The sequence below is a fragment of the Falco rusticolus genome, chromosome 2, assembly GCF_015220075.1.
Source record: "Falco rusticolus isolate bFalRus1 chromosome 2, bFalRus1.pri, whole genome shotgun sequence".
Lineage (NCBI taxonomy): Eukaryota > Metazoa > Chordata > Aves > Falconiformes > Falconidae > Falco > Falco rusticolus.
This window is the reverse complement of record NC_051188.1, coordinates 2,417,487-2,441,465: the sequence shown is the minus strand read 5'-3', so window position 1 is coordinate 2,441,465 and position 23,979 is coordinate 2,417,487. Positions and strand designations below refer to the sequence as shown.

The following is a 23,979-nucleotide window of genomic DNA, read 5'->3' as shown; positions in this document are numbered from 1 at the left end:
TTACTCTGCACCCACTTCCAAAAGGCGAGAAGCAAGCACAGAGATTTCTCCATTGACCTGGATAGAAACGGTCTACACCAGGCGTGCAGCTGCTGGCAGACCAGCTTGCGAGGGTGCAGGCCTGCGGTGGGTGAGGGATCCGGGCCCCCCAGGTTAGCTTCTCTGTCAGGAACATTGCTATCCATGCCCTGCCACCCAGCTGCATCTGCCTGCGCACCTCTGGCCCTCGCCTTGGGCAGAGCAAGAGCACATTCAGAGTCGTGATGAGACCTTTATTTCCCACAGATGGCAATGCCGACCCCTGCCCAGCCCCTCCCTTTGATTTGCCCGTATTCCCACTGGGTGTGTATAGCCTGCTTCTGCATCATTTTGGCCAAGAAGATGTGTCTAATCCCCTCCGGGACTAAAGAGCTGGGCATCCCTGCAGAAAAGCCTTCTGTTCCACCCCACAGTGAGAGTTGGGACCTTGTGGAGGCACCGACCAGAGGTGGGGAAAGGGACAGGACCAAGGTGCTTGAATGCTGATGGGGAAGCAGCACTGAGCCCCAGGCTGGCCAGGCTTGGGGTGGGGGATGCTCAGCGGGATGGATGATGGGCTTAGGTCCTGTGAGCTCCTCTCCACTATCCCCTCACTGGCTGCAGGGGTCGTTGGAGCCTCATGGACCCTGTAGCTGTGCATATCCATCCAGAGAGCACCTACAAGGGCAGGGGAGGACAGAGCCTCCACAAAATAAATCTTGGGCTTTGCTGCTGAGATCTCAGCATGCTGGGAATGTGTTCAGAGCGTGCTGTGTCAGACAGGTGGCCAAAGCTCATCCTGAATTAAAGGGCTGTGAACTAAAATAATATTGATCTGGAAGATATTCCCTGCAGCAGGTGTGGTAGAAATGGAGCTGGTTTCTGTACTGCAGCTGCATCCATCAGCTAACAGCCCTCGACACAGCCATGGCAGATGCTGGCTGAGCCTGCCAGGCTTGTATAAGGAGCTGTAGCTGCCTGTGACAGCTCACCTGGATCTTTGTTCACAACAGGAATGGGACCCTGGGCACAACCAGGGCTCACCAGCAGGTTGGGAAGGAGACGGTTGCGTTTGTTTTGCCTGGGTGTTTCCCAGAGCTGCCTTTGGAGAGTGAATTGCTGGAGGAGATGTTGCTTTGCTTTGCATCGTGTCTTGGTGTCCTCTGGCCCCATGTCCAGCTAAGACCAGACTCCAGTGTTCCATAGCAGATGCTGGATGAAGACAGCTCGTGCTGACAGCCGAGCTGCTGAGGGATGCTGGCCAATGCAGTGAACGAAGCCTGGGCTTGGCAGTGCTTCACACCCCTGCACAGGTCTGGTGACAGCAAGAGGTGCAGAGCAAGGAAGAGGTTGTTTTGTCTCCAGGTTTCTGGAAATGCTTAAAAATGGGGAGCCAGGAGCTGGATTCCTCAGGCACGTTTTCTCCTACTTGCAGATTTGCACCACCAATATGTGTGTGGTTAAGTGCATAAACTGTGAACCTGGTTTGCCAGGGACACAGAAATGCCAGAGCAGGTGCTGTGGGAGTGAGTTGGGGCCCAGGACTCCTCCTGAAGACACTGCCCCCCCCCACCCCCCCGCCTTGAGTCCAGAGGGGTGAGGAGTTTGGGGTGCAGCACCCACAGCAAGGCCTCCCCGCACACAGCCTCTGGTCTCCCGTGCCTTCTGTGCAGGATAACTCTCTCCGTCTTTGCCTCCAGGTCACTGGGCTTTGATCAGGAACCAGTTCCTGGGAGACGACTACGTTTTGTAGCTCTTTTTTTGAATTTTTGTGTTGCTGTAGACTCTGTTGTTCCTGCTGGGCAAGAAATTTAACAATTTATCAAGAATTGGGTGAAAAACTCCATTGATTCATTGTTATCAGGGCTGAAGCCAGCTGCAGTGAAGCATCGCAGCTGAGGGAGCAGGTCAGCCAGCAACGCTAAGGCTGGGAGGAGAACCTTCCTGCTGCTGCTGCTGCGTGTGCAGTGCAGCCCTGCACCACCCTAGCAACACACCATTGTAGGAAAAAAAAACCAAAACAAAGCAAATTTAAGGGAGAGAAAAGAGGATGTGTACTCCTTTGTTCCATAATTTGCCATACCAGAGTTCAGAGGAAAAAGTGGGAACACAAAAAACTCCAGTGTTTCACATGAAGTAATTTTACATGGCAGGGAAAAGGTATTCAGATTACTCTGTAAAATGAGGTTATTGTTGTGCTTGATTAGAAATACTTCAGCTACTAAAACGTTCTGAAGACCTGAAATAACTGACTGCCCAGTAGTTTCTGGAATAAATATAATTCCTATTTACTTCTGGCAAGATTACCCTTTGGTCTCTAAAAATGTGGTTTGTTTGAATATGTGACAGAGGATATAATTCAGGTGTCATTTTTCTAGGGAAAAGCTTGGAAAGTAAACACAACCTTCTTCCATAGATGCATGTGAATGTTTGAGACAGATTAAACTCACTTAACTTAAAATATCCTTAAAACATCTTTTCCTGAAGTAGTAATTTCAGGCACCAGTGGAGGAAAATGGGCACTTCCAGGAGCTATTCATCTTCCCCTACTGCAGACAGCGGCTACTTTCCTGACTGTGCCCCATTTCTCTGTTGGGGGATGAGGTGGTTCAGATGATGCTGTCTGCAGCTTGCTGGGTGGATCTGCTGCATTTACCGGCTGACAGTCACAATGGTTTCTGTTTGCTTTCTCACAGTCCTGTCACTACAGTGGGAGAACCAGAAAAACACACGATGTGCATCCCTGCTCCATCACTTGTGCAGGAGGTGTGGATGCTGGTGGACCTGCCCTGCTGCAGCCCCTGACAGGCCTGGAGCCCCTGCAGCCAGGTGCATGGGGGCAATGGCTGTGTCACCCCAGACCCCTGCCATGCGTAGCTTGTGGCTTTCAAGCGACCAATGTGGGATGCTCCACTTGGGGTGTCAGCCCCTGCTTCCACTGGTCTCCAATGTGCTGTTGGAAGCCCAGCTGGTTCCTAGGGATCATGCTGGACTCTGTCCAGTTTTGGTGTTGTGCTGGTGCTTTCTGCTGCTGTTTCCCAGATGTTTACACTGTTGCTGTCATCGCTGTAGGTGGGGGAAAGGCTCTGTTGTCCAAGGTGATGCTCTTTGAGTCTTGGACCCTGCAGCCTGTGTTGTCGTGGTGCTACCTCAAAGGTCACTTGCGTGCTTTTGGTGAGTCAGTTCATCAGGCAGTGTCGTGCAAGTGCCACGACAGAACTGGACAATATTGATGAAGAAATATGGCAAGGGGCTTGGATGGAGAACTTACATCTCTGCCCTTCCCATGCCTGGCTTGCTTGGCAGCCAAAATACAAGTTTCCAAGGTGGAGACCTCCAACCTGTGCTTGTCCCCACTTTTAGTTTTATCATGAAATCACAGAATCATTTAGATTGGAAAAGACATTTGAGATGATCAAGTCCAACCACTGACCCAGCACTGCCAACTCCACCACTAAACCATGCCTCTAAGCACTGCATCTACATGTTTTTATGATGTTCCTGATCAGCGTTTGCCTAACCTAATTTTAGATCCCCAGAAAGGCATAGTCTGGTCCCTCTGGAAGTTGTTCACCTCTGATTTAACTTCCTAGTGTGTTCCCAGTGTCTGATCCCAGCAATGAAGACTGTTCTTTGTTTCTGGTTTGCCCCAGGGATGGTAGCACCCCTGCCTGTTCACAGTTATCTGTCACATATTTGCGGGCTGTTATCATGTCTCCTCCTTTCTGGAAAACAAATAATTGCAGTATAAAGATGGTATAAAGAAGGTACCCCACCTTTTCTTAAAAATACTCTCTGATGTGAAATCTATCAAATCCAAATTCCTCCCCATTTCCAACAGCTGAGAAGTGGAACAGCTTTTCCTCAGTCTGAAAGGCTTTGGGACAGCTTTGTTCCCTAGAATCCACAGGCAGAGAAACACAAAGGAAATTAAAAGCTGTACACTGATAAGATGAACTTGACACATGGGTTGGAAAGATCTCTGGCACCTGCAAGGTGCCAAGACACAAGGTGTTGTCTGATGGGAGAATGATTATTGGACTGTCTGATGGAAAACAGGCGGGGTTTCTCCTGCACAAGCCCTTCTCAAGATTTGTCCCAGGTCCTGCAAACACTGAGATATTCAGGAGTGTTGGACCATTCCCACAGAAACTGAGTGTCCTTGTGATGCTCTCAAATGCCTTGCACTGTGGCCCATCATACGGCAGAACACCAGCATTCATGTACAGGGAAAGCCCAGGTCAGCCTCTGCCAGGAATGGTGCTTCCTGCTCCCAGGATCATAGAATCATTTAGGTTGGAAAAGACCTTTAAGATCAAGTTCAACTGTACACCTAATACTGCCAAGTCCACCACTAAACCATGTCCCTAAGCACCACATCTACACATCTTTTAAATGCCTCCAGGGATGGTGACTCAACCACATCCCTGGGCAGCCTGTTCCAATGTTTGACAGCTCCTTCGGGGAATAAATTTTTCCTAATATCCAACCTAAACCTCCCCTGGTGCAACCTGAGGCCCTTTCCTTTCGTTCTATCACTTGTTACCTGGGAAAAGAGACCAATCCCCACCTGCCTACATCCTCCTGTCTGGTAGTTGTAGGGAGTGATAAGGTTCCCCTGAGCCTCCTTTTCTCCAAGTTAAACACCCTCAGCTTCCCCAGCTGCTCCTCATCAGACTTGTGCTCCATCCCCTCCCCCAGCTCCGTTGCCCTTCTCTGGGAAGGACAGGCATGTCCCATCCTCATCTCCAGCACCCCTCTCCGAGGGCCAGAGCTGCCACAGGAGTGCCCAGCAGAGCAGAAGCACAAATCCTGCCTGGGCAAGGCTTATCCCTCCGCGCTGCACCTCCACACTGAATTCTCTGGGGATATCTTGTCCTCTCTTGCAGGCTTCCTGCCCTTTACACCACAGGTCTTCTCCTGCCCGACTCTGCTGCAGCAGAAAGGACTGCTCAAACCCCAATGAGGCGCTGGGGTCCATCCTCTGGGCTGGCATCGACACCCCAGCTGCATGGGCAGCCCCCAGCCCCAGGGGTATTTGTGTGCCCCCCCTGCCCATCCCAGCAGGCACTGCAGGGATCTGCCCTCTCTCTGGCAGGAGATGTTAAATTGGGAATTACTGTGATATTTCAGAAGCAAATCTACCCTCCTGAGCAAATACACGAACGGAGACCTGGGCAGGACCGAGCGTGATGACTGTCAGTAATGGCACAAGCAGCATCCCCCAAAACTCACTGGGTATTTTCCAGGTAGATAAAACCTGGTGCTCCAGCAGCAAGGGCTCAGCACATGGTGGGCAGGGCAATATGGTGGAGGGAAATGATCCACACTTACATATGACTGCTAAAAACCCAGGCAGGCATCTGTTTTCTGTCTGCCTGCCTTGGTTACATGTTATTTCTGAACCTGAGGCACTACAGCACTGAATCAAAACAAGAAATCACTGGATGATGAACAATTCACTGCAGGCCAAGTTATAGATTTCATAAAATCACAGAATCATTTAGGGTGGGAAAGACCTTTGAGATCATCGAATCCAACCATACACTGTGAAAATGTCAGAGTTCCCAGGTGAATGTGGTTTATGGGATGTTTTGCCCAATTTCTCTCTACATGGCCATTTTCTGAGCACATGGGTTTGTGCAGCTTTTAATGCAATACAATGAAACTCAAGTACTTTCAGTCCTACAGTGTTACTAAATACAGTCACAGCATTGTTTCTATTATCCAAAAGTAATTTCAAACAGCATTTCATCATCATTATGATTAATTGTAGACAGCAGAAAAGTAAATATTTGATATTTGAAACTTGCATTCTACAGAAGCAGACTTTGCAAAAGAAACTGTGCCTGGATGCAGAAAAGTGCATAAATACCCTTTCTTTCATTAAAACAAAAATCACATTTACTTTCAATCATTTTGATTTGGTCCTGGGATGGAAATTTTTTTTTTTAATTCATACAGTCCTATGTATTCAGGCACTTTTTTCTGCTGCATTAATGGATCTTCAACATGTTGGTTGCAGGCAAAATATTTTCAGATCATCTTTTAATTAATTTTTTGCATCCTTTGAACAGACAGAGCTATTGTTTTAGATTGGTGTGGGGGTTTTTGCCGCCATCATGTACTTTGTTTTGCAATAACAGTATGTTATAAATTATGCAATTGTGGTGTTTCTGTTTTTCCAGTTGATGCCAGTTCAGACTAGCAGCTTGGTCTGGGTAGAAATCTCTGCAGCCTTCTCTGTTTTGCAAGAACCAAGGCAGCTTTGTGCTCGCAGCCACTCATAGGCTTCGGTACTTGTAGATCATTGACATGGGCTGGAGACGGGCTGGCAGAGGAACCCCTCCCACAGAGGCACTGGGCAGCAGGGCCAAAACAGGGAGGCTGTTTTGGGAGGTTTCACTAGTATAACAAGGCAATTTTCACCCTGTGGGGGATAAAACACTGCTGAACATCAGAGATGCTCCTCTGGAGCCTGGGGACGCAGCTTGGGCAGGGTGCTGTGCCGGTCTCCTGCTGCAGTCCTCACTGCAGTCAGGAGCTGTGGCCGGTGCCGAGTGAAAACACTTGCAATGCAAATGATGGAAAAGCAGGAAATATCTTGACTCACTTGGGAGTGTTAACTGCTGTTAATCTTTAATGCACTAGCAGTGTAAACTTCCACAAGTCAACGGGCTGATGTTCCTTCTGAGATTCAGGAGAGGGAAGGATTAATATCATCAGCTCTTGGCAGCACAGACAGGGATTTGCACTCCCCTGCAGCTCGGCGCTGAGCAGGGCTGATTCCTCATTCCTCATTCCTCTTTGGGGCTGGCCCTTGGTGAGTCATTTTATGTTGAACACTGGTGTTTGGGGCAATGCTTGCTTCTTTGAAAAGAATGAAAGGAAGTGAAGCAGCATGTGAGAAAATTGTATTTCCATATCACTAAGAACTGGAGGTGTAAAGTCTTGCTGAACTGCTTTGTAAACCATATGCAATCAGGCATCGGCTGGCATTGGTGCCTGGGAATGTTCCCAGGCTGATTTAATTTACAATTATAGATATAGCCTAGCTTTATTTGCCTCTGTTGAATTACGTGGTTTTAAAAGTGGAAGAGGCAATTGGATAAATATTTGTGATGAGATGAAGCTCTTTTCTATACTGATTGATGTTTTCAGTGGACTTTCGGTTCACAGAGGACAAGAATCCTTTTTAATGGAAACGCTTAGAAATGAAAACAAGCCTTGGGCTTAGACTTCTGCCATCTGCAATGAAAATAAAAGAGGTGCAAGCAGGTGTGAAGAACAAAAGTTTAGCTTTGGTCCAAATCAGACTAATTTTCCTGCATCCCAGCCGTGGCCTAGGCTTTTCCTGGTGTATGATACATGGGGGATGGGGTGGGGCTACTAACAGGGGTAAAATGGGGAGAAGCACATAAACCCAGCAGTTCTGCAGCCTTCCTCTTCCTCAAAGCCCTTCTCATGGCAAAGAGCACTCTGCAGGCTGGGCTTGTTTGCGTTATTCAAATCTGCAAAAATACCTTCAGGCTGATCAGCCCTTCATGGGACAGTGCTCCCAGCTCAGGCTACCCTGGCACTTAGGGAACTGGGAAACTGCTCAGAGGTCCCGTGTTGGCTGAGCATCAATCTGTGCAGAAATCTGCACTCAGGGTATCTCTCCAGAGCATTACTATGGCTTGGCTGCCCTGGTAGCGCTTGTTGCCTTGCATCTTGGGCCAGGATTTCTTTGTCCAAAGATCATGCTGTTCAGCTCACCACGTATTTTCCCCTCTTTACAAAGGAGAGGAAAAGGAATGGAGGAAAAGGCAGGGAATCTGCCAGGTAAGAATGTTGCTCCAGGTCATTCAGAAAACCTGGGTATGGGCTGAACGTCCAGCCTAGTTCTCCCTGTTCTCCCTTGGTGTTTGATCCCCCTGTGGGATGGGGGAGAGGCACAAAAAGCACTTTGTGGTGTGTGCAAGCAGCTGAACATGTTTATACAGATGGAAACATGGGGAGTAGTGTGTCTGGCAGAAGTTTCAGGAGTAGTCACAACCTTCAGAGCTGGTAGTTGAATGTCAGCCCCATACATGACATCTAGTAGTGTTGGTACTGGTACAGTTTTTATTCCTATCTTAATAGTTTGTACAAGCAGCTCTCAGAAATGAATTGGTCACTGATTGGAAGAGTGATGTGTATTATTTCACCTCCCTGAAGAAACACAGAATCCTGACAAAGACACCCACCTTTCCAGGTGCACACAGCTAGAGAGCCCACCGACAGCAACAAGGCAAGTAATTACGACTTTTTACCAGACTTTTTGCCACATTGGATAAAACAGAGATAGAAAAAGACCCAGTCTGTTTTGTGGTGCAAATGGAGGTACAGAGAAGATGTTTTTCTTACAGACACAGTTTCTAGGGTTGATAGGAAAGGGTGAATAGGTTCCTATTCAGCAAAACAGAGCCAGTCAACCCCTTGGCCTTCAGAAATGTCTGGGGTTGGAAGGCAGTTGCAAATAGGACATTGTAGGCACTGATTTGTACAGATTTGTAGGTGGTCGTGGGCTAACACCAGGCTCTCCAGGCCTTTTATCCCTTCTCTTTCTTGCACAGAGCAGAGTCAGGCTGACACTGAGCACTGAAACACCATGTATGAACTCAACGAAAGCAGCTTTGATCCCATCACCTTCGTCCTAACGGGCATCCCGGGTATGGAGGAGTCCCACATCTGGATCTCTGTCCCCTTTTGTCTGATGTACATCACTGCAGTGTTTGGCAACTCTGTCCTTCTCTTTGTAATAATCACGGACAGGAGCTTCCACGAACCCATGTACCTCTTCCTCGCTATGCTGGCTGTTGCTGACCTCATGCTTTCAACCACAACAGTGCCCAAAATGCTGGCGATCTTCTGGTTCAGTGCCAGGGAAATTTCCTTTGATGCCTGCATTACACAGATGTTCTTCACCCATTTCAGCTTCATCGTGGAATCGTCCGTTCTGCTGGCAATGGCGTTTGACCGGTACGTAGCTGTCTGCGACCCGCTGCGGTACTCTTCAATCTTAACCCCCTCAGTGATTGGGAAAATAGCCGTGACTGCTGTTGTCCGAGGATTCTGCATCATGTTCCCACCCATCTTCCTCCTCAAGCGGCTGCCATACTGTGGACACAACATCATGCCCCACACCTACTGTGAGCACATGGGCATTGCCCGCCTGGCCTGTGCTGACATAAAAGCCAACGTCTGGTATGGGCTGACAACGGCTCTTCTCTCCTCTGGCCTGGATGTTGTGCTCATCGCTGTCTCTTATGCTCTGATCCTCAGGACAGTCTTTCGGCTCCCGTCCCCAGAGGCTCGTCTCAAAACCCTGAGCACCTGTGGCTCCCACCTCTGTGTGATCCTCATGTTCTATGTGCCTGCCTTTTTCTCCTTTCTCACACATCGGTTTGGGCACCACATCCCAAGTCACATTCACATCCTCCTGGCCAACCTCTATGTTGTGGTCCCGCCGATGCTCAACCCCATCGTGTATGGGGTGAGGACAAGGCAGATCCGGGAGCGCGTCATCCGCCTCTTGTGCCCCGTGGGGGAGTGCCCCTGCCCTGGCTCGGTGAGCAGGTGCTGAGTGCTGCTGGAGGGAAGGGGGATGTGGGACAGGGTCTGGAAAGCAGCACCGAGTGCCACAGCATGCTGTTCTCACCCTGGAGGAACAGATTTGCCCAAGAAGTTCAAGAGAAGCTGAGAGTGGTGGGATTTCTGGAAACATGGGCTTGAGTCATCAGCTCCTTCATTGCTACTGGTTTCTCCTAGAGATGCTTCCCCTGAATGGTCCATTAGAGACTGGGCAGAGTTCTGCTGAGGAGTATCAAGTCTCTTACATCTCCTGTTTTGCCATCACCTACTGCTGCTGATTTTGTTTGCTGTCCTACAACTTTGTTTCTGTTTGTTCCCTCACCTGTTATCTCAGTGCCTAGACCATGAATGCCTTGTTGGTCATCAGACCAGAGCTGGGTATATGAACCATAGCTGGGTGGGGAAAGTGCTGTTTACCATGGCACAGATAATGGTCTGTCCTTCTGTCTTCAAGGGTACAGCTTGCGTTGCTGAGGGACTCTGGCACCTCTTGCTGCTGAAGGTGCTTACATGCTAAGAGCCAAGTGTGAGCATGGCCTATGGGAAAGGTTTTATTGTCTTGTGTTTAAGGGAAACATATCCCTTAAACCGTGCTGTCCAAAAATTCAAGCCTCTAGAATGGAGTGCAAAGGGACAACGGTCTCCTACATCCTACGCATCCCATAGGGATATTTTCTGTCTTTGCAAGAACACTGCACTGCTAAGCAGTGCTCAGCATGAAGTACATTGCACCTCAAAATCCTTGTCTGACCATACGGCTGGCTGATTGCCCATCACTTTGTTGCAGTTCATTTGATTAATCCTTCAACACCAAAACAGTTTTGTTGAACTTTTTCGTGTTCCTCTCATTGGTGTGTGTATCAGTTGTATCAATAATACCTTAATCTACCTGAAGTCAGTGGCAACCTGTCTTAGACAGTTGTGAAAAGCAGTGCAAACATGAAGAGTGAGCATTAGATATTGCTGGAGGAGCAGCAAGGACAGTTCTGTACATCTGTGAACAGTCTGAGTTTAACTTCTTGTCAATCTGACTAGCAAGGAGAGCCCTTTTCCTCACCTCTCCCTTCCTCAGTAAAGACAGCAATACAGACTGTCAGAGTAAACTCATCTGCTCTCTCTGCTTCAGTGAATCTCATGAGTGGCAAGGTCAGAAAGAAAGGAGATTCTCATCTCAGCCCAGTGAGCACCAGTGCTGCTGGTGTCCCCGGTGTACATAAAGACCCATGGGGAGAATCACAGAATGGTTTGGGCTGGAAGGGACCTTCAAGACCAGCCAGTCCCACCCCCTGCCAGGGGCAGGGCCCCCTCCCCCCAGCCCAGGCTGCTCCCAGCCCCGTCCAGCCTGGCCTTGAGCCCTGCCAGGGATGGGGCACCCACAGCTGCTCTGGGCAGCCTGGGCCAGTGCCTCGCCGCCCTCACGGGGAAGGGTTTCCTTCTGGTACCTAGTCCAAATCTCCCCTCTTATAGTTTAAAACCATTCCTACTTGTCCTATCACTACAGGCCCTTGTAAAAGGTCCTTCTCCGGCTTCCTTATAAGCCCCCTTTAAGTACTGAGAAGCGGGTGAAGGCAGCACTGGAGAGCTCAGGGGGAACCTTGCCAGAATTTCACATCTGCGCTGGAAGGTCAGCGTGCCCTGCACTGCTTTTGACGTGCATTCTTGTCATATCATTATAACATCCACAGTCCTGTCAGGAGTCTTCTGGTTCCTGCAGCATGGATTACAGCAGGAATGGGGCTGTTCCCATATGGCTGGAGCCTCTCAGTCCCACAGAGAAGTCACAGCAACACTCCCATTTGCATAGCTCTCATCACCAGAGCACAAGGTCCTTTTGTCCAGTGTTTTGCATAGCATTGACTTGGTGGGCAGCACATGCTCCGATGGGACCCGTCTGTCTTCTCGTTCTGACAGCGGAGTCCTGATGGCCATTCTAACTCGGCTGTAAATGCCGAGGCTTATGTAACCCATTACAAAAATTGCAGTGTGAGTTGCTGTTGACTCTGAGTAGGCAATGCTCTTGGTGCTTGCTCAGGGCTCCAGAGAGCAGAGGAGGATGCAGCAGGCCCTCCTCTAGGAAGGTCAGGCAGGATGGTCCTGGCAGCTGCTGAGCCTGCTCCCTGCACAGCCTAAGCTTGGTCAACATGCAGGGTTAAAGAGGCCCCACTGCTGTCCCTCCATGAGCTCCTCTGGCTCTGGTGGCTCCCAGGGGATGTTAAGCACTAACCACCAGTATCCTTCAAAGCTGTGGCAGCAGGTTCCTTTCCACTGTGGCAAGGAACTCTGGGATGAGGAAGAGGAGGGAATGCACGAGAGCCCAGAGACCTTTCCTTCATGTCCCACTGGGTGGGATGTGCTGAGACAAATGCTTGCTTCTCCTCTCTGCAACATATCTACTGTCAGCTGCACTTCTCTTTTATGCACCACTGAGACATGGGGGACTGGGCACTTTTTAGTCCCCTCCTGAGCTCAAGGGCTTCCTCGGGTCTAGCCAGTATAACTCACAGCTGAATGACGAAGGAGATGACACAAATACAGCAACCAAAACCCTGCTCCACTCTAGTCATCCCAGTAATGCTGCTATGACTTCAAAAGAAAAGGGAAAGTGTTTCATGATTTCAGATTAAAAAAAAACCAACAAAGTTCTTCAGCCTTTCAACTAATTTATTTTTTTCTTTGTTTTTTTTTTGTTGTTGTTTTTTTTTTTTCCCTGATCTCATCACAGGTGGGAACCTTGTGACAGGCACAGGGGAAATGAAAGTCTGCTCATTAAAAGCTGTTTGCTTAACAGTGAAGATAACAGAACTGGTTACAAAAGCTGCTCATATTGTTGGTTTTTTTTAATGTCCTCAAAACATTTGTCTTTGTGTTAGCTTTCTTAGCAAAAAGAAAGAGTATTTACACAGAGAAGTCCATGTGTTTTCTGGTAGCTGACAGAGCTGTAAGAAAGAAAAAGTGTCAGGAGAGCAAGTTGTTATAGGCAACACATGAATAGATTTAGACTGAAATAGATGCTTTGAGGTCTTTGGGGCATGGAGGACCTGGGGTAGCTGCACAGCAGCTGTCACAGGGGATACAGCAGATTTGGAGGTAGGGGTGAGATGCGAGACAGCTCATGACTGCAAGAGACTTGTTTGCTGATTCAGAAGGTCTCCTTCGGCCTGCCTTCCTACCTGAAAACAAGAACAAAGTCACCCTCTGCTGAAGAGTTTTCTCCTGAAAGCCTTTTGGCCAGCTATAATAACTGAGCTGCCATCTAAAGTTGTCAATATTAAAGAACAATATTGGTTACTGGTGTCTCTGTTACACGCTTTAACTCACACGATTATTTCTGCCCCCTTCTTCACTGCTTCCCTCTGGCTTCTCCTCAGTGATGAACTTAGGCACACACATAACTCTGAGCACAACAGCAGTGCAGGCAAAATGAGGGTGTGTGCTCACAGGTGGCATGAGTCTGAGCATGATCCTGAGATGGGACCCTTTTATAAATCTCAGGAGTCTAGTCTTGTGCCATCATCATCTTCATCATGGAGGTAGTGGGAGGTAGAATCTCCCTGGGCAGGTGTTGCACAAAAGCAAAACGAAAGACCTGCCTCCTAATTGCTTCCAAACAAAGTATATATAATGAAAAATGAGTAAGGAATGGCAACGACATTACAGTGCTAGCCTGCATGCTACGTTACTGTACTCTCCCACTGGCACTTGGGGTGAAGTTACTCCAGCAAGTGGTCCTCTGTACTCAGGGGATCCTCTCTCAGGGCCGATGCATTCCTGCAGGCATCCACATTTTCACCTGCATTTTCGCAACCAGTTTGGTTGGGATGGGCTGTGTGTGTTGTGGTACCAGACAAGTGCATTTCAGGGATTCTTCTGCTCCTCTGGGTTTCCAAGAACAGTTTTAAACAACTGAGGAGGCAGTTTTAAACTCATGGCCCTTGTGCTGCTCTGCTCCTTGGATGGATGTAGCAGCCAACTGCACAGGCAAATATCCTTGAGTCAATGAATCACTAGCTTAGCAATTAGTGTCCAAAGGGGCATGCATAATGGGGTATTAGCCAGCTGATCAAGAAGATTTATATTTCTAACGTGGTTAAAATGTTAGCTTAATAACTCATACAAGATGTGGAACCAGAACTTCTGCACTTTGTATTTAATTTCCCACTTGAAAGACCTGGGGTTTTTTTAGCTCAGTTGATGTGGTAGGCTATTTGTAAGCATGTTGGGATTGCAAGGACCCTTTCCTGAGGAGGAGGAAGGGATTTTGACTGTATTTTTTTTACAGCATCCACGTATGCAAAAAGTAAATGAAATCTCAAAAATTTTGGGAGAAAAGTAGAAGTCAAATGGAGTAACTGTAAGAAACACTCCTTTGTCCCTGGTGAATGCGTAGGCAGGCTTTTCATGCTTACATGCACTGAGAAGGAGTCAAGCCTGCGCCTGAAGTGGAGATCATGCTTCAGGTCTGTGCTGAGTCAATCTCTATGCATATGCTTAAAGGAAAATGCTCTTCAGCTGTATTTGAATGCTTTGCTGGATAGAGAGACACAAGCATGGCTTTCATCATGAACAAAGCCTTGAGTGTTCTGAGTTAAAGTACCACATTTCCATTCATTTTTATTGCTGTTTACAAACAGTGGTGCTTTATTAATTGTTCTTCATCTGCAGAGCTCTGTGAGTAATAAATTAGAGTAGCATAGCTTAACAATTTTACTTCATCTCACCTCCATGACCATGATGTCTTAGCAAATGTTGGTTTAATAAAAATCCCCACTACACAGACAGGCAGATGATAAATAGCACATCCTTGTAAGCTGACCTGCCTAAAATGAGCTGGTAACTCAGAAGCCAGGTTGACTGGTTTGCTCTCATGCATTAGAGGTCCCTGACAGCTCCCCAGAGTGTTGTGGCAGTCAGGAAGCTGCTGGTTGCAGTTCCCCTGGCCTCACCAAACAGTCTGCTCAGGGTCTCCAGTTCCCCTGACCCCACCAAACAGTCTGCTCAGGGTCTCTGCAGGTTTCTAGGGGACAAGCAGTAGTCCAATAAATCCATTGCTCTCTTCTAAAATCAGAAATGAGGAGAAAATAATCTAAAAGGTTTATAGCAGGAATTTCTGCTGCTCTCTCTCTCAGAGCTCCCAAATGCCTCTCCATCATGGTTCAAAAAAGCTGAAATAGGTCCTGGTCCCAGAGCACTTTCTATCTAGGGCAAGGACAAGGATAAAACTCACATCTGATTGACATGTCCCTGCTTGCCCCAGGGTGGCTCATGCATAGTCCTGGGTACCCCAGTGGGATCCAGGACCAGGCAATGGATTTTGCAGAAGTTGCTGTGGTTGGGGTGGTAGTGAGTGAAGGGGCAGTGAGGATTCACCAAGGCTGCTTTGGGGACAGCCTGAAGGCCTTCAGGGCTTGTACAGTCCCCATCCAATTAGCCTGGTAGTAGGAAATACCCAGGGAAAATGAGCTGGTGATATCCCTGGTGCTCTTCAACACCTGCATCAGGGTATGAGTGCAAGCATGCATGCCCCGCAGTGCCCCAGGGCACTCTCTGGGTGCAGTATAAACACCCTGGCTCAGCCTCCATCCAAGCAGGATCCCATTGCTGGCACAGGAGGTGAGTGAGTTGGCTGGGTCACCACATTGTTCTTTCAACTGGGTTTGGTGAAGCAGAGATGGATTGGAGAGATGGGGAGATGGTTTGGGTCCATGTAGGATATATTGTGTGATACCACTGCCAGAGATACGTAAACATTTCCTGGCAGCAGTTCTGGCTGCATTGTCCCAAACTCCCTGCATGAGTGTGGCAGGGAGGGCACTGGGCAACTTGTTTCTCAAGGGGATGGAAGCAGCATGCTCCTCCTGCTCAGTTCTGCCTGACATAGTGGATATAAAGGATTTTCATGTGGAGTGAGAACGGACTTGTGTTTTTCTAATACTTAAAGTGCACTGGGTGGGACTAGCATAGAGGTTTGCCTGTACATTTTCAGTGTTCTGTAAAACAGTAGTCCCCAGTGCCAGGGAGTTCTGAGGGTTTCATTATTTATTTTGTACTGGCTCAATAGCACCTGGAATTCTCACAGCAACTCAGAGCCCTGGCTTATGCTCTGTGGACATAATACATAAGATGGCAGCTCCTGACACACAGCTGGTTACTCCTCATGGCACTGTAAATCCCCTTTTAGATCCTGGACATTTTGATAACACCTTGCTGCTGGTGCCTTTTAATTTTGTCTCTTTGCATATCTGACAAGAGAATTTCTCCAGATACCTGGGTGATTGGACACTGCTGTCTGGCGCTCTTTTATGAAGCAGAGCTGTTGGGATGAAAGGGGCTCTCCCCTGCCTTTCACCCACTTTGTTCTTGGTGGACTGAGCTCACACAGTTACAGAGACAGACCTTTTGTAGGAGCTGATACAGGCAGGTGAAGTCCCAAGAAGGACAGGACTGAACCAAGCTCCTTGTGTCCTGATTTCATAGGTAGCTTTCAAACAGCTCTGAGTCACTAAACTGGGTGTCCCAGAGGAGGATTAGCAATGCACATGCCTTCTTTGTGGAAGTCATGGGAGAGCAGAGAATTTTCCTTAATATATTTCCAATGCTAGAGATTTCTCAACTGCAGCATAAATGGTGGTCACATCCAAGTCTATCTGCTAGAGAAGCACTTGTGATCACTGATTCAAGAGTGAATCTCCTGTATATTTTGCTCCAGCAGCTGCAAGTGGATGCAGGCAGAAGACTCCTTATTTCAAAGACTCAAACAGCAGAGACGAAGGGACCTGAACAGTGGAGGGGAACCCTGATGGAGCAAATTGTCCAATATTTAACACTTCTGGATAAAACGTGGTTCAGACGTTTAAGTGTCTGTGCCATGAGTGATGCTTATCATGAGTTCAGCTCTCCTTTATATCCTGGGTATAGTTCAGCTGCTCTTAGAGCCTTTCTTTCTACCATTATACAGCTCCTGCAAGTGAGAAATGACATGAGATATTGCATTGAGTCATGTCAGCACCCAACACGTCGCGATCCCACCCCACATTCTTCATCTTGGTGGGTATACCTGGGATGGAGAAGTCTCACACCTGGATCTCCATCCCAGTCTGCATGATGTACTGTGCTGCTCTTCTTGGGAACTTGGTCCTGCTGGTCACCGTTGCGAAGGAGCGCAGCCTCCACGAGCCGATGTACATCTTCCTGTGCTTGCTGGCAGTGTGCGACCTGCTGTTGTCCACTGCCACTGTCCCCAAAATCCTTGGTGTCCTTCAGTCTCTGTCCACCCAAATCTCTTTCAGTGGCTGCCTGGCACAAATGTTCTCCATCTATTTCATTTTTGTGGTGGAGTCAGCCATTTTACTGGCGATGGCCTTTGATTGGCACATCGCTATTTGCAAACCCCTGCGGTACACAGCCGTCCTGACACACTCTGTCATGGGGAAAGTTGTCATGGCAGCCTTAATCAGGAGCTTCTGCATCATGTTGCCTGCCATCTTCCTCCTCAAGCGGCTGCCCTACTGTGGGCACAATGTCATGCCCCACACCTACTGTGAGCACATTGGTGTGGGCCGCCTGGCCTGCACCGACATCTCCATCAACATTTGGTATGGGGTTGCTGCTGGCTTCCTTTCAGCTGGCTTGGATGTCATCTCCATTGCTGTCTCCTGTGTGCTGATCCTCAGGTGCCTCTGGGGGCTGCCCTCCCCACGCACCTCCCCCAGGGCTCTGCACACCTGCGGCTCCCACCTCTGCGTCATCACCATGTTTTACACACCAGCCTTCTTCTCCTTCCTAGCGCACCGGTTCAGCCAGCACGTTCCTCAGCATATCCTCATTTCCTTTGCCAACCTCTACATCGTGGTGCTGCCCATGCTTAACCCTATCGTCTATGGGGTGGAGAACAAAGCAGATACGGGAGCATGTGGCTCACCTGCTCAGGCTGAGGGGCTTGAGTGGCAGGACATAGCTGGGCAGGCAGGAATGGGCAACTGCGCTGGTCTACTGGTGAGAGGGGTGAAATGAAGCTTTGAAAAGAAGGAAATGAATGAAAGACAGCAGGGACCTGGCAAATGTGGACCAGATGGGAACATTTTCAAGATGCGATGGTCAACAGCCAGCTGAACATGAGCCAGCAGTGTGCCAAGATGGCCAAGAAGGCCAACAGCATCCTGGCTTGTATGAGAAACAGTGTGGCCAGCAGGACTAGGGAAGTGATTATCCTCCTGTACTCGGCACTGGTGAGGCTGCGCCTCAAATACTGTGTTCAGTTTTGGGCCCCTCACTTCAAGAAAGGCACTGGAGTGTGTCCAGAGAAGAGCAACGAAGCTGGTGAAGGGTCTGGAGCACAAGTCTGATGAGGAGTGGCTGAGGGAGCTGGGGTTGTTTAGCTTGGAGAAAAGGAGGCTCGGGGGGACCTTATCGTTCCCTAAAACTGCCTGAAAGGAGGCTGTAGTGAGGTGGGAATTGTTATCTTCTCCCAATTAACAAGCAAGAGGGCAAGATGAAACAGCCTCAGATTGTGCCAGGGGAGGTTTAGATTGCATATTAGAAAAAATTTCTTCCCCGAAAGGGCTGTCAAACACTGGAACAGACTGTCCAGGGATGTGGTTGAGTCACCATCCCTGGAGGCATTTAAAAGATGTGTAGATGTGGCACTTAAGGGACGTGGTTTAGTGATGGACTTGGCAGTCCTGGGTCAATGGTTGGACTTGATGATCTTAAAGGTCTTTTCCAGCCTAAATGATTCTATGATTCTATGATAAGTGTGTTCAGTGGACATCAACATCCAACCCGTATCTCTGTAGCAAATAAGCTGGACAGGTTCCCAGATGTACTGATGTGAAACAACTCATTGGGACAGTAGGAGCCAGACATTGGGGATTACCACTGTTCCCATATTCCTGGGGTCCTCTGCATTGTCCTGTTGGGTATTTGTACAGTCAAGTCCTTTGCAAGCAAAAATACAGTTTCTGAATACTTGAGGTACTATTGAGGATCTAATTAAACAGAAAACATTAAAGAAGTACATATAATGTCCGTACCTGTTATCTCAGTATACAAATGTCTCTGCTTGAGCTGGGTGTGGTCTGCACGGGATGGGAACAGGCATGGCTGGGGCAGTGATGCTCCCTGAAGGCACTCAGGTCTGAGAGGACCCACTGGGTCTCCTCTCTCCTAGTGCCCTTTCAGAAGGCTGCAAGGACACAGAGTCACAGAATCATAGAATGGTCAGGGCTAGAAAGGACCTCTGGAGATCATCTAGTCCAGCCTCCAAGAGAGATAGTGGGAGCACTGCTTCTCTGCCCAGCTTGGCTCAGCCCAGCCTGTGTGTTTGCACCACAGCCAGCCATCGTGTCTGTCAGCCTGGCAGCTGAGGATAGCTTGCCAGGATCCCAGCTGATCAGGTCCCAGTGTCCCTCCCTAGCTGTGCGCTGTGGGGAGGCTGCAGGCTTTGCTGCATGCAACATGGGTTTGCTTGACTCTTGCAGCTCAGATCTGTGCACTCAACTCTGCTGTAGGTAAGGATGGGAGGATCTGATGCCTTTGGCTGAGCTGGGCACTTTGGGGTGAAAGGGGAGTCAGTGGTAACAGGAGACATCCAGGTCCTGTCTCAGCATCTCTGTCTCTAGACTCCCAGAGAGGCACTGAGCCAGCCTGGTGTCCAAACAGGAGGAAAACCTCTATGAGATAATGTTGGATGCAACTGAAGTATAACGTGCTTGCACAGAGAAGTGGCCCTGATGCCACATTGGGCACTGAGCCAAGTCCAGTGGGATAGATACCTCCAACTCCCCAAAACTCCTCTCCTACCATTTTTGCAGAGGTTTTTCTTGGGGCGGCCAACTAGGAAGGAAACTGGGGAGCAAATCCTGATATAACATCAGTTGTGGTAATAAAAATGTGACTTTACCTGTCATCAGTACTCATCTTTCAAATATCTCAAAGTGTTTTGCAAATATTCATATTCTCACTAGTAACACCGGTAAGCTGGTCGTCAGTATATTTTCTGTAGTGGGGCCACATCTACTGAAAAAAGGGAGGTGTGACCAGGACATTGCCTAAGGATGAGGAAGCTGTCATGGGTTAATAGAGGAATACAGGTAAGGGCAGTAACATTATATTTATGTTGGTGAAAGCTGAGATGACAACAGTTTTGAGCCTGTGTAGTGATGCTAAGAAATACAAGAAACATTGTTTTTCTCCGTCTCTTGATTTGAATTTCTAGACCCCTTCTCCATCCTTTTTCTGCACCCAGAATGGGCTAGGTCTAGATTTGGGTGCTAGCCCTAGCTCAGAGAAGTCCCTGACAAGCCTGACCTCTGGAAGCTAGGAGGTATGTCCACCTGAATGTGTCTGCTACTGACCTGCCGGATTTGGACCTCAGATGTGGACAAAGAAACCAACCAGCCTGGTGATCCGTAGTGTGGACCAGTCTTGAAGGCTTTGGGACCAAGCTGCTAAACCACGGGCATGGACCAAAGGTCTGTGTCCCCCCATTCCCAATGTCACACCTTAATGGATGGGAAATTTTACTAGAGGGTGTCTCCTCTTTGCCTGGTTTTCAAGGAAAAAAGACCTGGTTTAGGTCTGTGAATGGAGGCGAGGGTAGAGGTTCCCTCCCAGACCCTGACTGTGCCTGTGGTGTGCAGATGGAAACTTTCCCTGGACTTCTTTTCTGCCTTGACACAGCCACTTCAGGCAGTATTTCTGGTGCATCCATCCCTAATGACTAAGTTTTGCTGGATTTTACAGACACCTCCATCAACCCCAAAGTCTCCACTGCAACTGGAACTTCTTTACATTGTGGTGCACATTTCAATTCAGATTTCACCTGTGAATATTTCCATTCACATTTTCAACCGCAGACTCATGCCATCCATAGCCTTTGGGAACAGGGACTCAGGCAAGTGGAAATCAGCAGTCAAGAAAACATGTGCCTGGGGGATCCAGGTGGAAGCTCCTCCACCAAGCCTGCAAGTCTTCCTCAGGTATCCCCAGGCTAGCAAAACTAGTGAAAAAAAAAAAAGAAAAAAGAAAAAAAAAGTTTCTGACATGCTTATATTTAAAAGGAGAAATGGGATTACTGGAGAAATTTGACACTGCTTCATTTGACATTAGCTCCAAATAAAATAATGGAAAAGAGAATATGAGACTTGATCAATAAAGTGTAAAAAGGGCAAGAATGTAATTAATGGCAATCAGTACTTATTTTTGTTGTTTATCTTACGTAGAATCATGTCATTTAATTTTCTGATGACTTCCACATTTGGGTGATAAAGTTACCCGAAGGCTGGATACAACTGTGAGTATTTTTTTATTTTCACAATATTGTGATATATACCTCATTATAACAGACAAACAAACAAACAAATAATAAGTAAAGCAGATGTTAATGGAGTCTGGCTAACTGCAAAGTCTTCTTTCAGTGATAGCTCCCCACTGAGAACTAGTTTTCCATATATTCCTGACATTCAGCAGGGATTGATTGGATGCTCGGTCTGAAGCTATGTATGGTTGTTACCAGTTGTGTAGAAGCAAGTATAAAATCATTGCTAATAAGGTTTTATATGATTCAAAGACAGATAATTTAATAGAGCTGAATGCAAAGTCATACTCCTAAGGAGGAGGGGTAGCAGGCTGTATCAGAGAAAGGGGATACGGTCCCAGCAGAGGTGGCTCCACAGAAGCTCAGGCATCCAAAGGATGGGGCATTTGGTGGGTGCACTTTGGCTGATGCTTGGCCAGCAGGTCAATGTGAGAGTCTCAGTGTGTTCCCATAGCTGTGCAGGGATGATGGTGGGCAATACAGATCCATTTGGACTGAGAACATTTGGATTGTTCTCAAATACTTCACCCAGACCCCAAGTCCATTGAAAACTTATGGTGAGCTGGAAGGAGATGTCAATGCATGCTGTACTGCCCTGGGCAAGATGGAGAGGGACTGGGGGAGGCTGGAGTCATGCTGGCTTCCAGGAGAGCTCCTACTCCTTCCCCCAGCACTGCCCAGTCCCTGTGAAACACCCTCCCACTGCTGCAGTGATGATGTGGGGGAGAAAATCAGGAGAAACCAGCACTTTGATCCAACTTTGCTCAGCAACAATAATGGCTAAGAGTTGGTTCACAGTCCCCTTTTAATGAAAATGAAAGCAAAACGTCTTACAGATGCTTTATGATATTATGAAGGTGTCAAAGCTGGGTGATCACAGCAGTTCTTGGCGGTGTTAAAGGCCATGAAAGATAAGCCTTTGGTCCTAGTAACTGCTGGAGGTCAAGAGAAGCTCCTTTGAGTGCCTGCTGAGCAGACAGGGAGCTGGTGACTTCAGGTGAGACATGGGGTGCTAGCTTGAAATTAAGAAGCATGGTCTTCACCCTGGGGTGGGGTTTAAAAGGGTGAATTTCCTTTGCCTATTTTAGCATTTCTCTCATAAAATATGCTTCCCCTTGTCTGATGAATCAAGAAGAGCAAAACCCTGTGTTTTGAGTCATGGACATCTTTGGATCATGAGCACCATCTGGAGAGTTTCCTGTACATAAATGCAACAGAGGAGTCTAAAATATCTGCCTAGTATCACGGCTTTCACTGAACAATGTAAATTATCAGATGAAATGGGAAGAAAGTGCTAATTTTCTGTTTTTTCAATCAACACATTTTGAGACAGGGTGCAGATGGACGGAAGCAAAGTGAGCTGTCTCCTGAGTGTGGGTCCCCTGGGGTTCACAGAGAGGCTCTATAAATACCCCCATCCCTTGCTGTGAAAGCAGATTCCTGGCCATGTGCACATCCCTGCCTGAGGGCTGTGGACAGAAAACCCTCCTTAGTGGCTGGAGCAGGAATCCACAGAGTGAGCAAGTCCGTGGGCTTTTAAAAAGGTGTTATATCTTTGGAACTGTTGAAGTTAAAATTATGCCTGCTGTGTGACTGCCAGAGGCTCAACGATGTGCTGCCTGGCTTTGTGTCAGAAGACTGCTGCCTGGTTAAACAGTGTTTCAGCCTGTTCTGGTTTTGCTCCCTGCAGGCGCCCGTGCCTGGCCACACCTTTGCACTCACCCAGTACCTATTAGCCAAGAGTTGGATTATGCCATGATGAGATGAGTAGAGGAGGAGGGGGAAACAGCCTCTCCCTGTTCAGGCTTAGAGGAGGATGCTCTCGTATCACCCTCAGTGCACCGACCTCCCATCTGTTTGCAGGGAAGGCTGGTCCATAGTTGCACAGGGCTGACTGATTTACAGACCTAGTGCATAAACTGGATTGGGTTGTCTGGAGAGATTGTGCAGTCTCCATCCTCGGAAGTTTTTGAGACTCAACTGAATAAAGCCCTTAGGTGACCCTGCTTTGCACAGGAGGTTGGACCACAGACCTCCCAAGTTCCTGTCCAGCCTGGATTGCCCCACAGTTCTGTGGCTCCATGAGTGTTATGAGTTAGGTCTTCTGGCAGTGTCAGTGAGCTTGTGAGCATGTGTATTCAAGACCTGCAACACTGAAATTTGTTTTGTCCTTTCTTTTTAGTCACTGGAAGCCTTGTAGCAAGTGCAAGGAATAAGCTATAATGTCAGCTGGCAATTGCACTGCCCTTGCTCCCATCACCTGTGTCCCAACGGGCATTCCTGGCATGGGGGAGTCTCACCTCTGGGTCTCCACCCCCTTTACACTCATGTACATGGTTACTGTCCTTGGGAATTTTGTACTGTCATTCATCAACAAGACATAGAAAACCCTCCATGAGCTCAGGTACTACTTCCTGCTCATGCTGGCCATTGCTAACCTGCTGCTATCCATTACCATCATGTCCAAGATACTTGACATCTTGTTTAGAACTGAGGAGATTTCTTTGGAAGCCTGCATTACACAGGTAGTCTTCATCCATCTCATCTCCTGTGCTGAACAGGCAATCCTGCTGACTATGGCATTTGATTGGTACATTGCCATCTGCAAGATCCTCAAATATGTCACTTTCCTGACAAAGAGAATGACAAGGACAATAGGGCTGGCTGCTCTAGCAAGAAGCTTACCTGTCATTTTCCCCATTAGTGTTCTCATGAAGCACTTGATCACAAAAGAAACAAACTCCCCCTTCACACCTACTGTGAGCAATCTTATGGCCAATATCCGAGCGAGTTACCACCATGGCCAGATTCTGTGTGCTTTTCCCTACCAAGTTAAACCTCAGCATTTATGGAGTGACAAACAAAGAGATTCAAGGGAGTGCAATCCAGGTGCTTTACCAGTGCCGCAGCTGTGGCTGAGCAGGTGTCCTGCTGAGCCAGCAAGCAGGAAAACACTTCTCAGGACTTGGATACCAAAGTTATATTTTCCTTTTGAATACATTGAAATATGTTATTCTAGAAGTGACAGCTTC

The 23,979-nt window shown here is 48.0% G+C and overlaps 2 protein-coding genes across 2 annotated transcripts; both read left to right on the top strand.

Annotated features, from left to right (window-relative positions):
• The first annotated feature begins 8,592 nt into the window (after window positions 1-8,592).
• LOC119142787 (olfactory receptor 52B2-like) lies at window positions 8,593-10,467 on the top strand. The gene has a single exon (XM_037376164.1). It carries the CDS (start codon window positions 8,651-8,653, stop codon window positions 9,623-9,625), a length of 975 nt encoding a protein of 324 aa, XP_037232061.1. The 5' UTR covers window positions 8,593-8,650; the 3' UTR covers window positions 9,626-10,467.
• A 6,162-nt stretch (window positions 10,468-16,629) lies between these two features.
• LOC119142906 (olfactory receptor 52B2-like) lies at window positions 16,630-17,587 on the top strand. Its single transcript, XM_037376472.1, is given in 2 exon segments — window positions 16,630-17,517; window positions 17,519-17,587. Coding segments are annotated over 2 exon segments (957 nt in total).
• The last annotated feature ends 6,392 nt before the right edge of the window (window positions 17,588-23,979 follow it).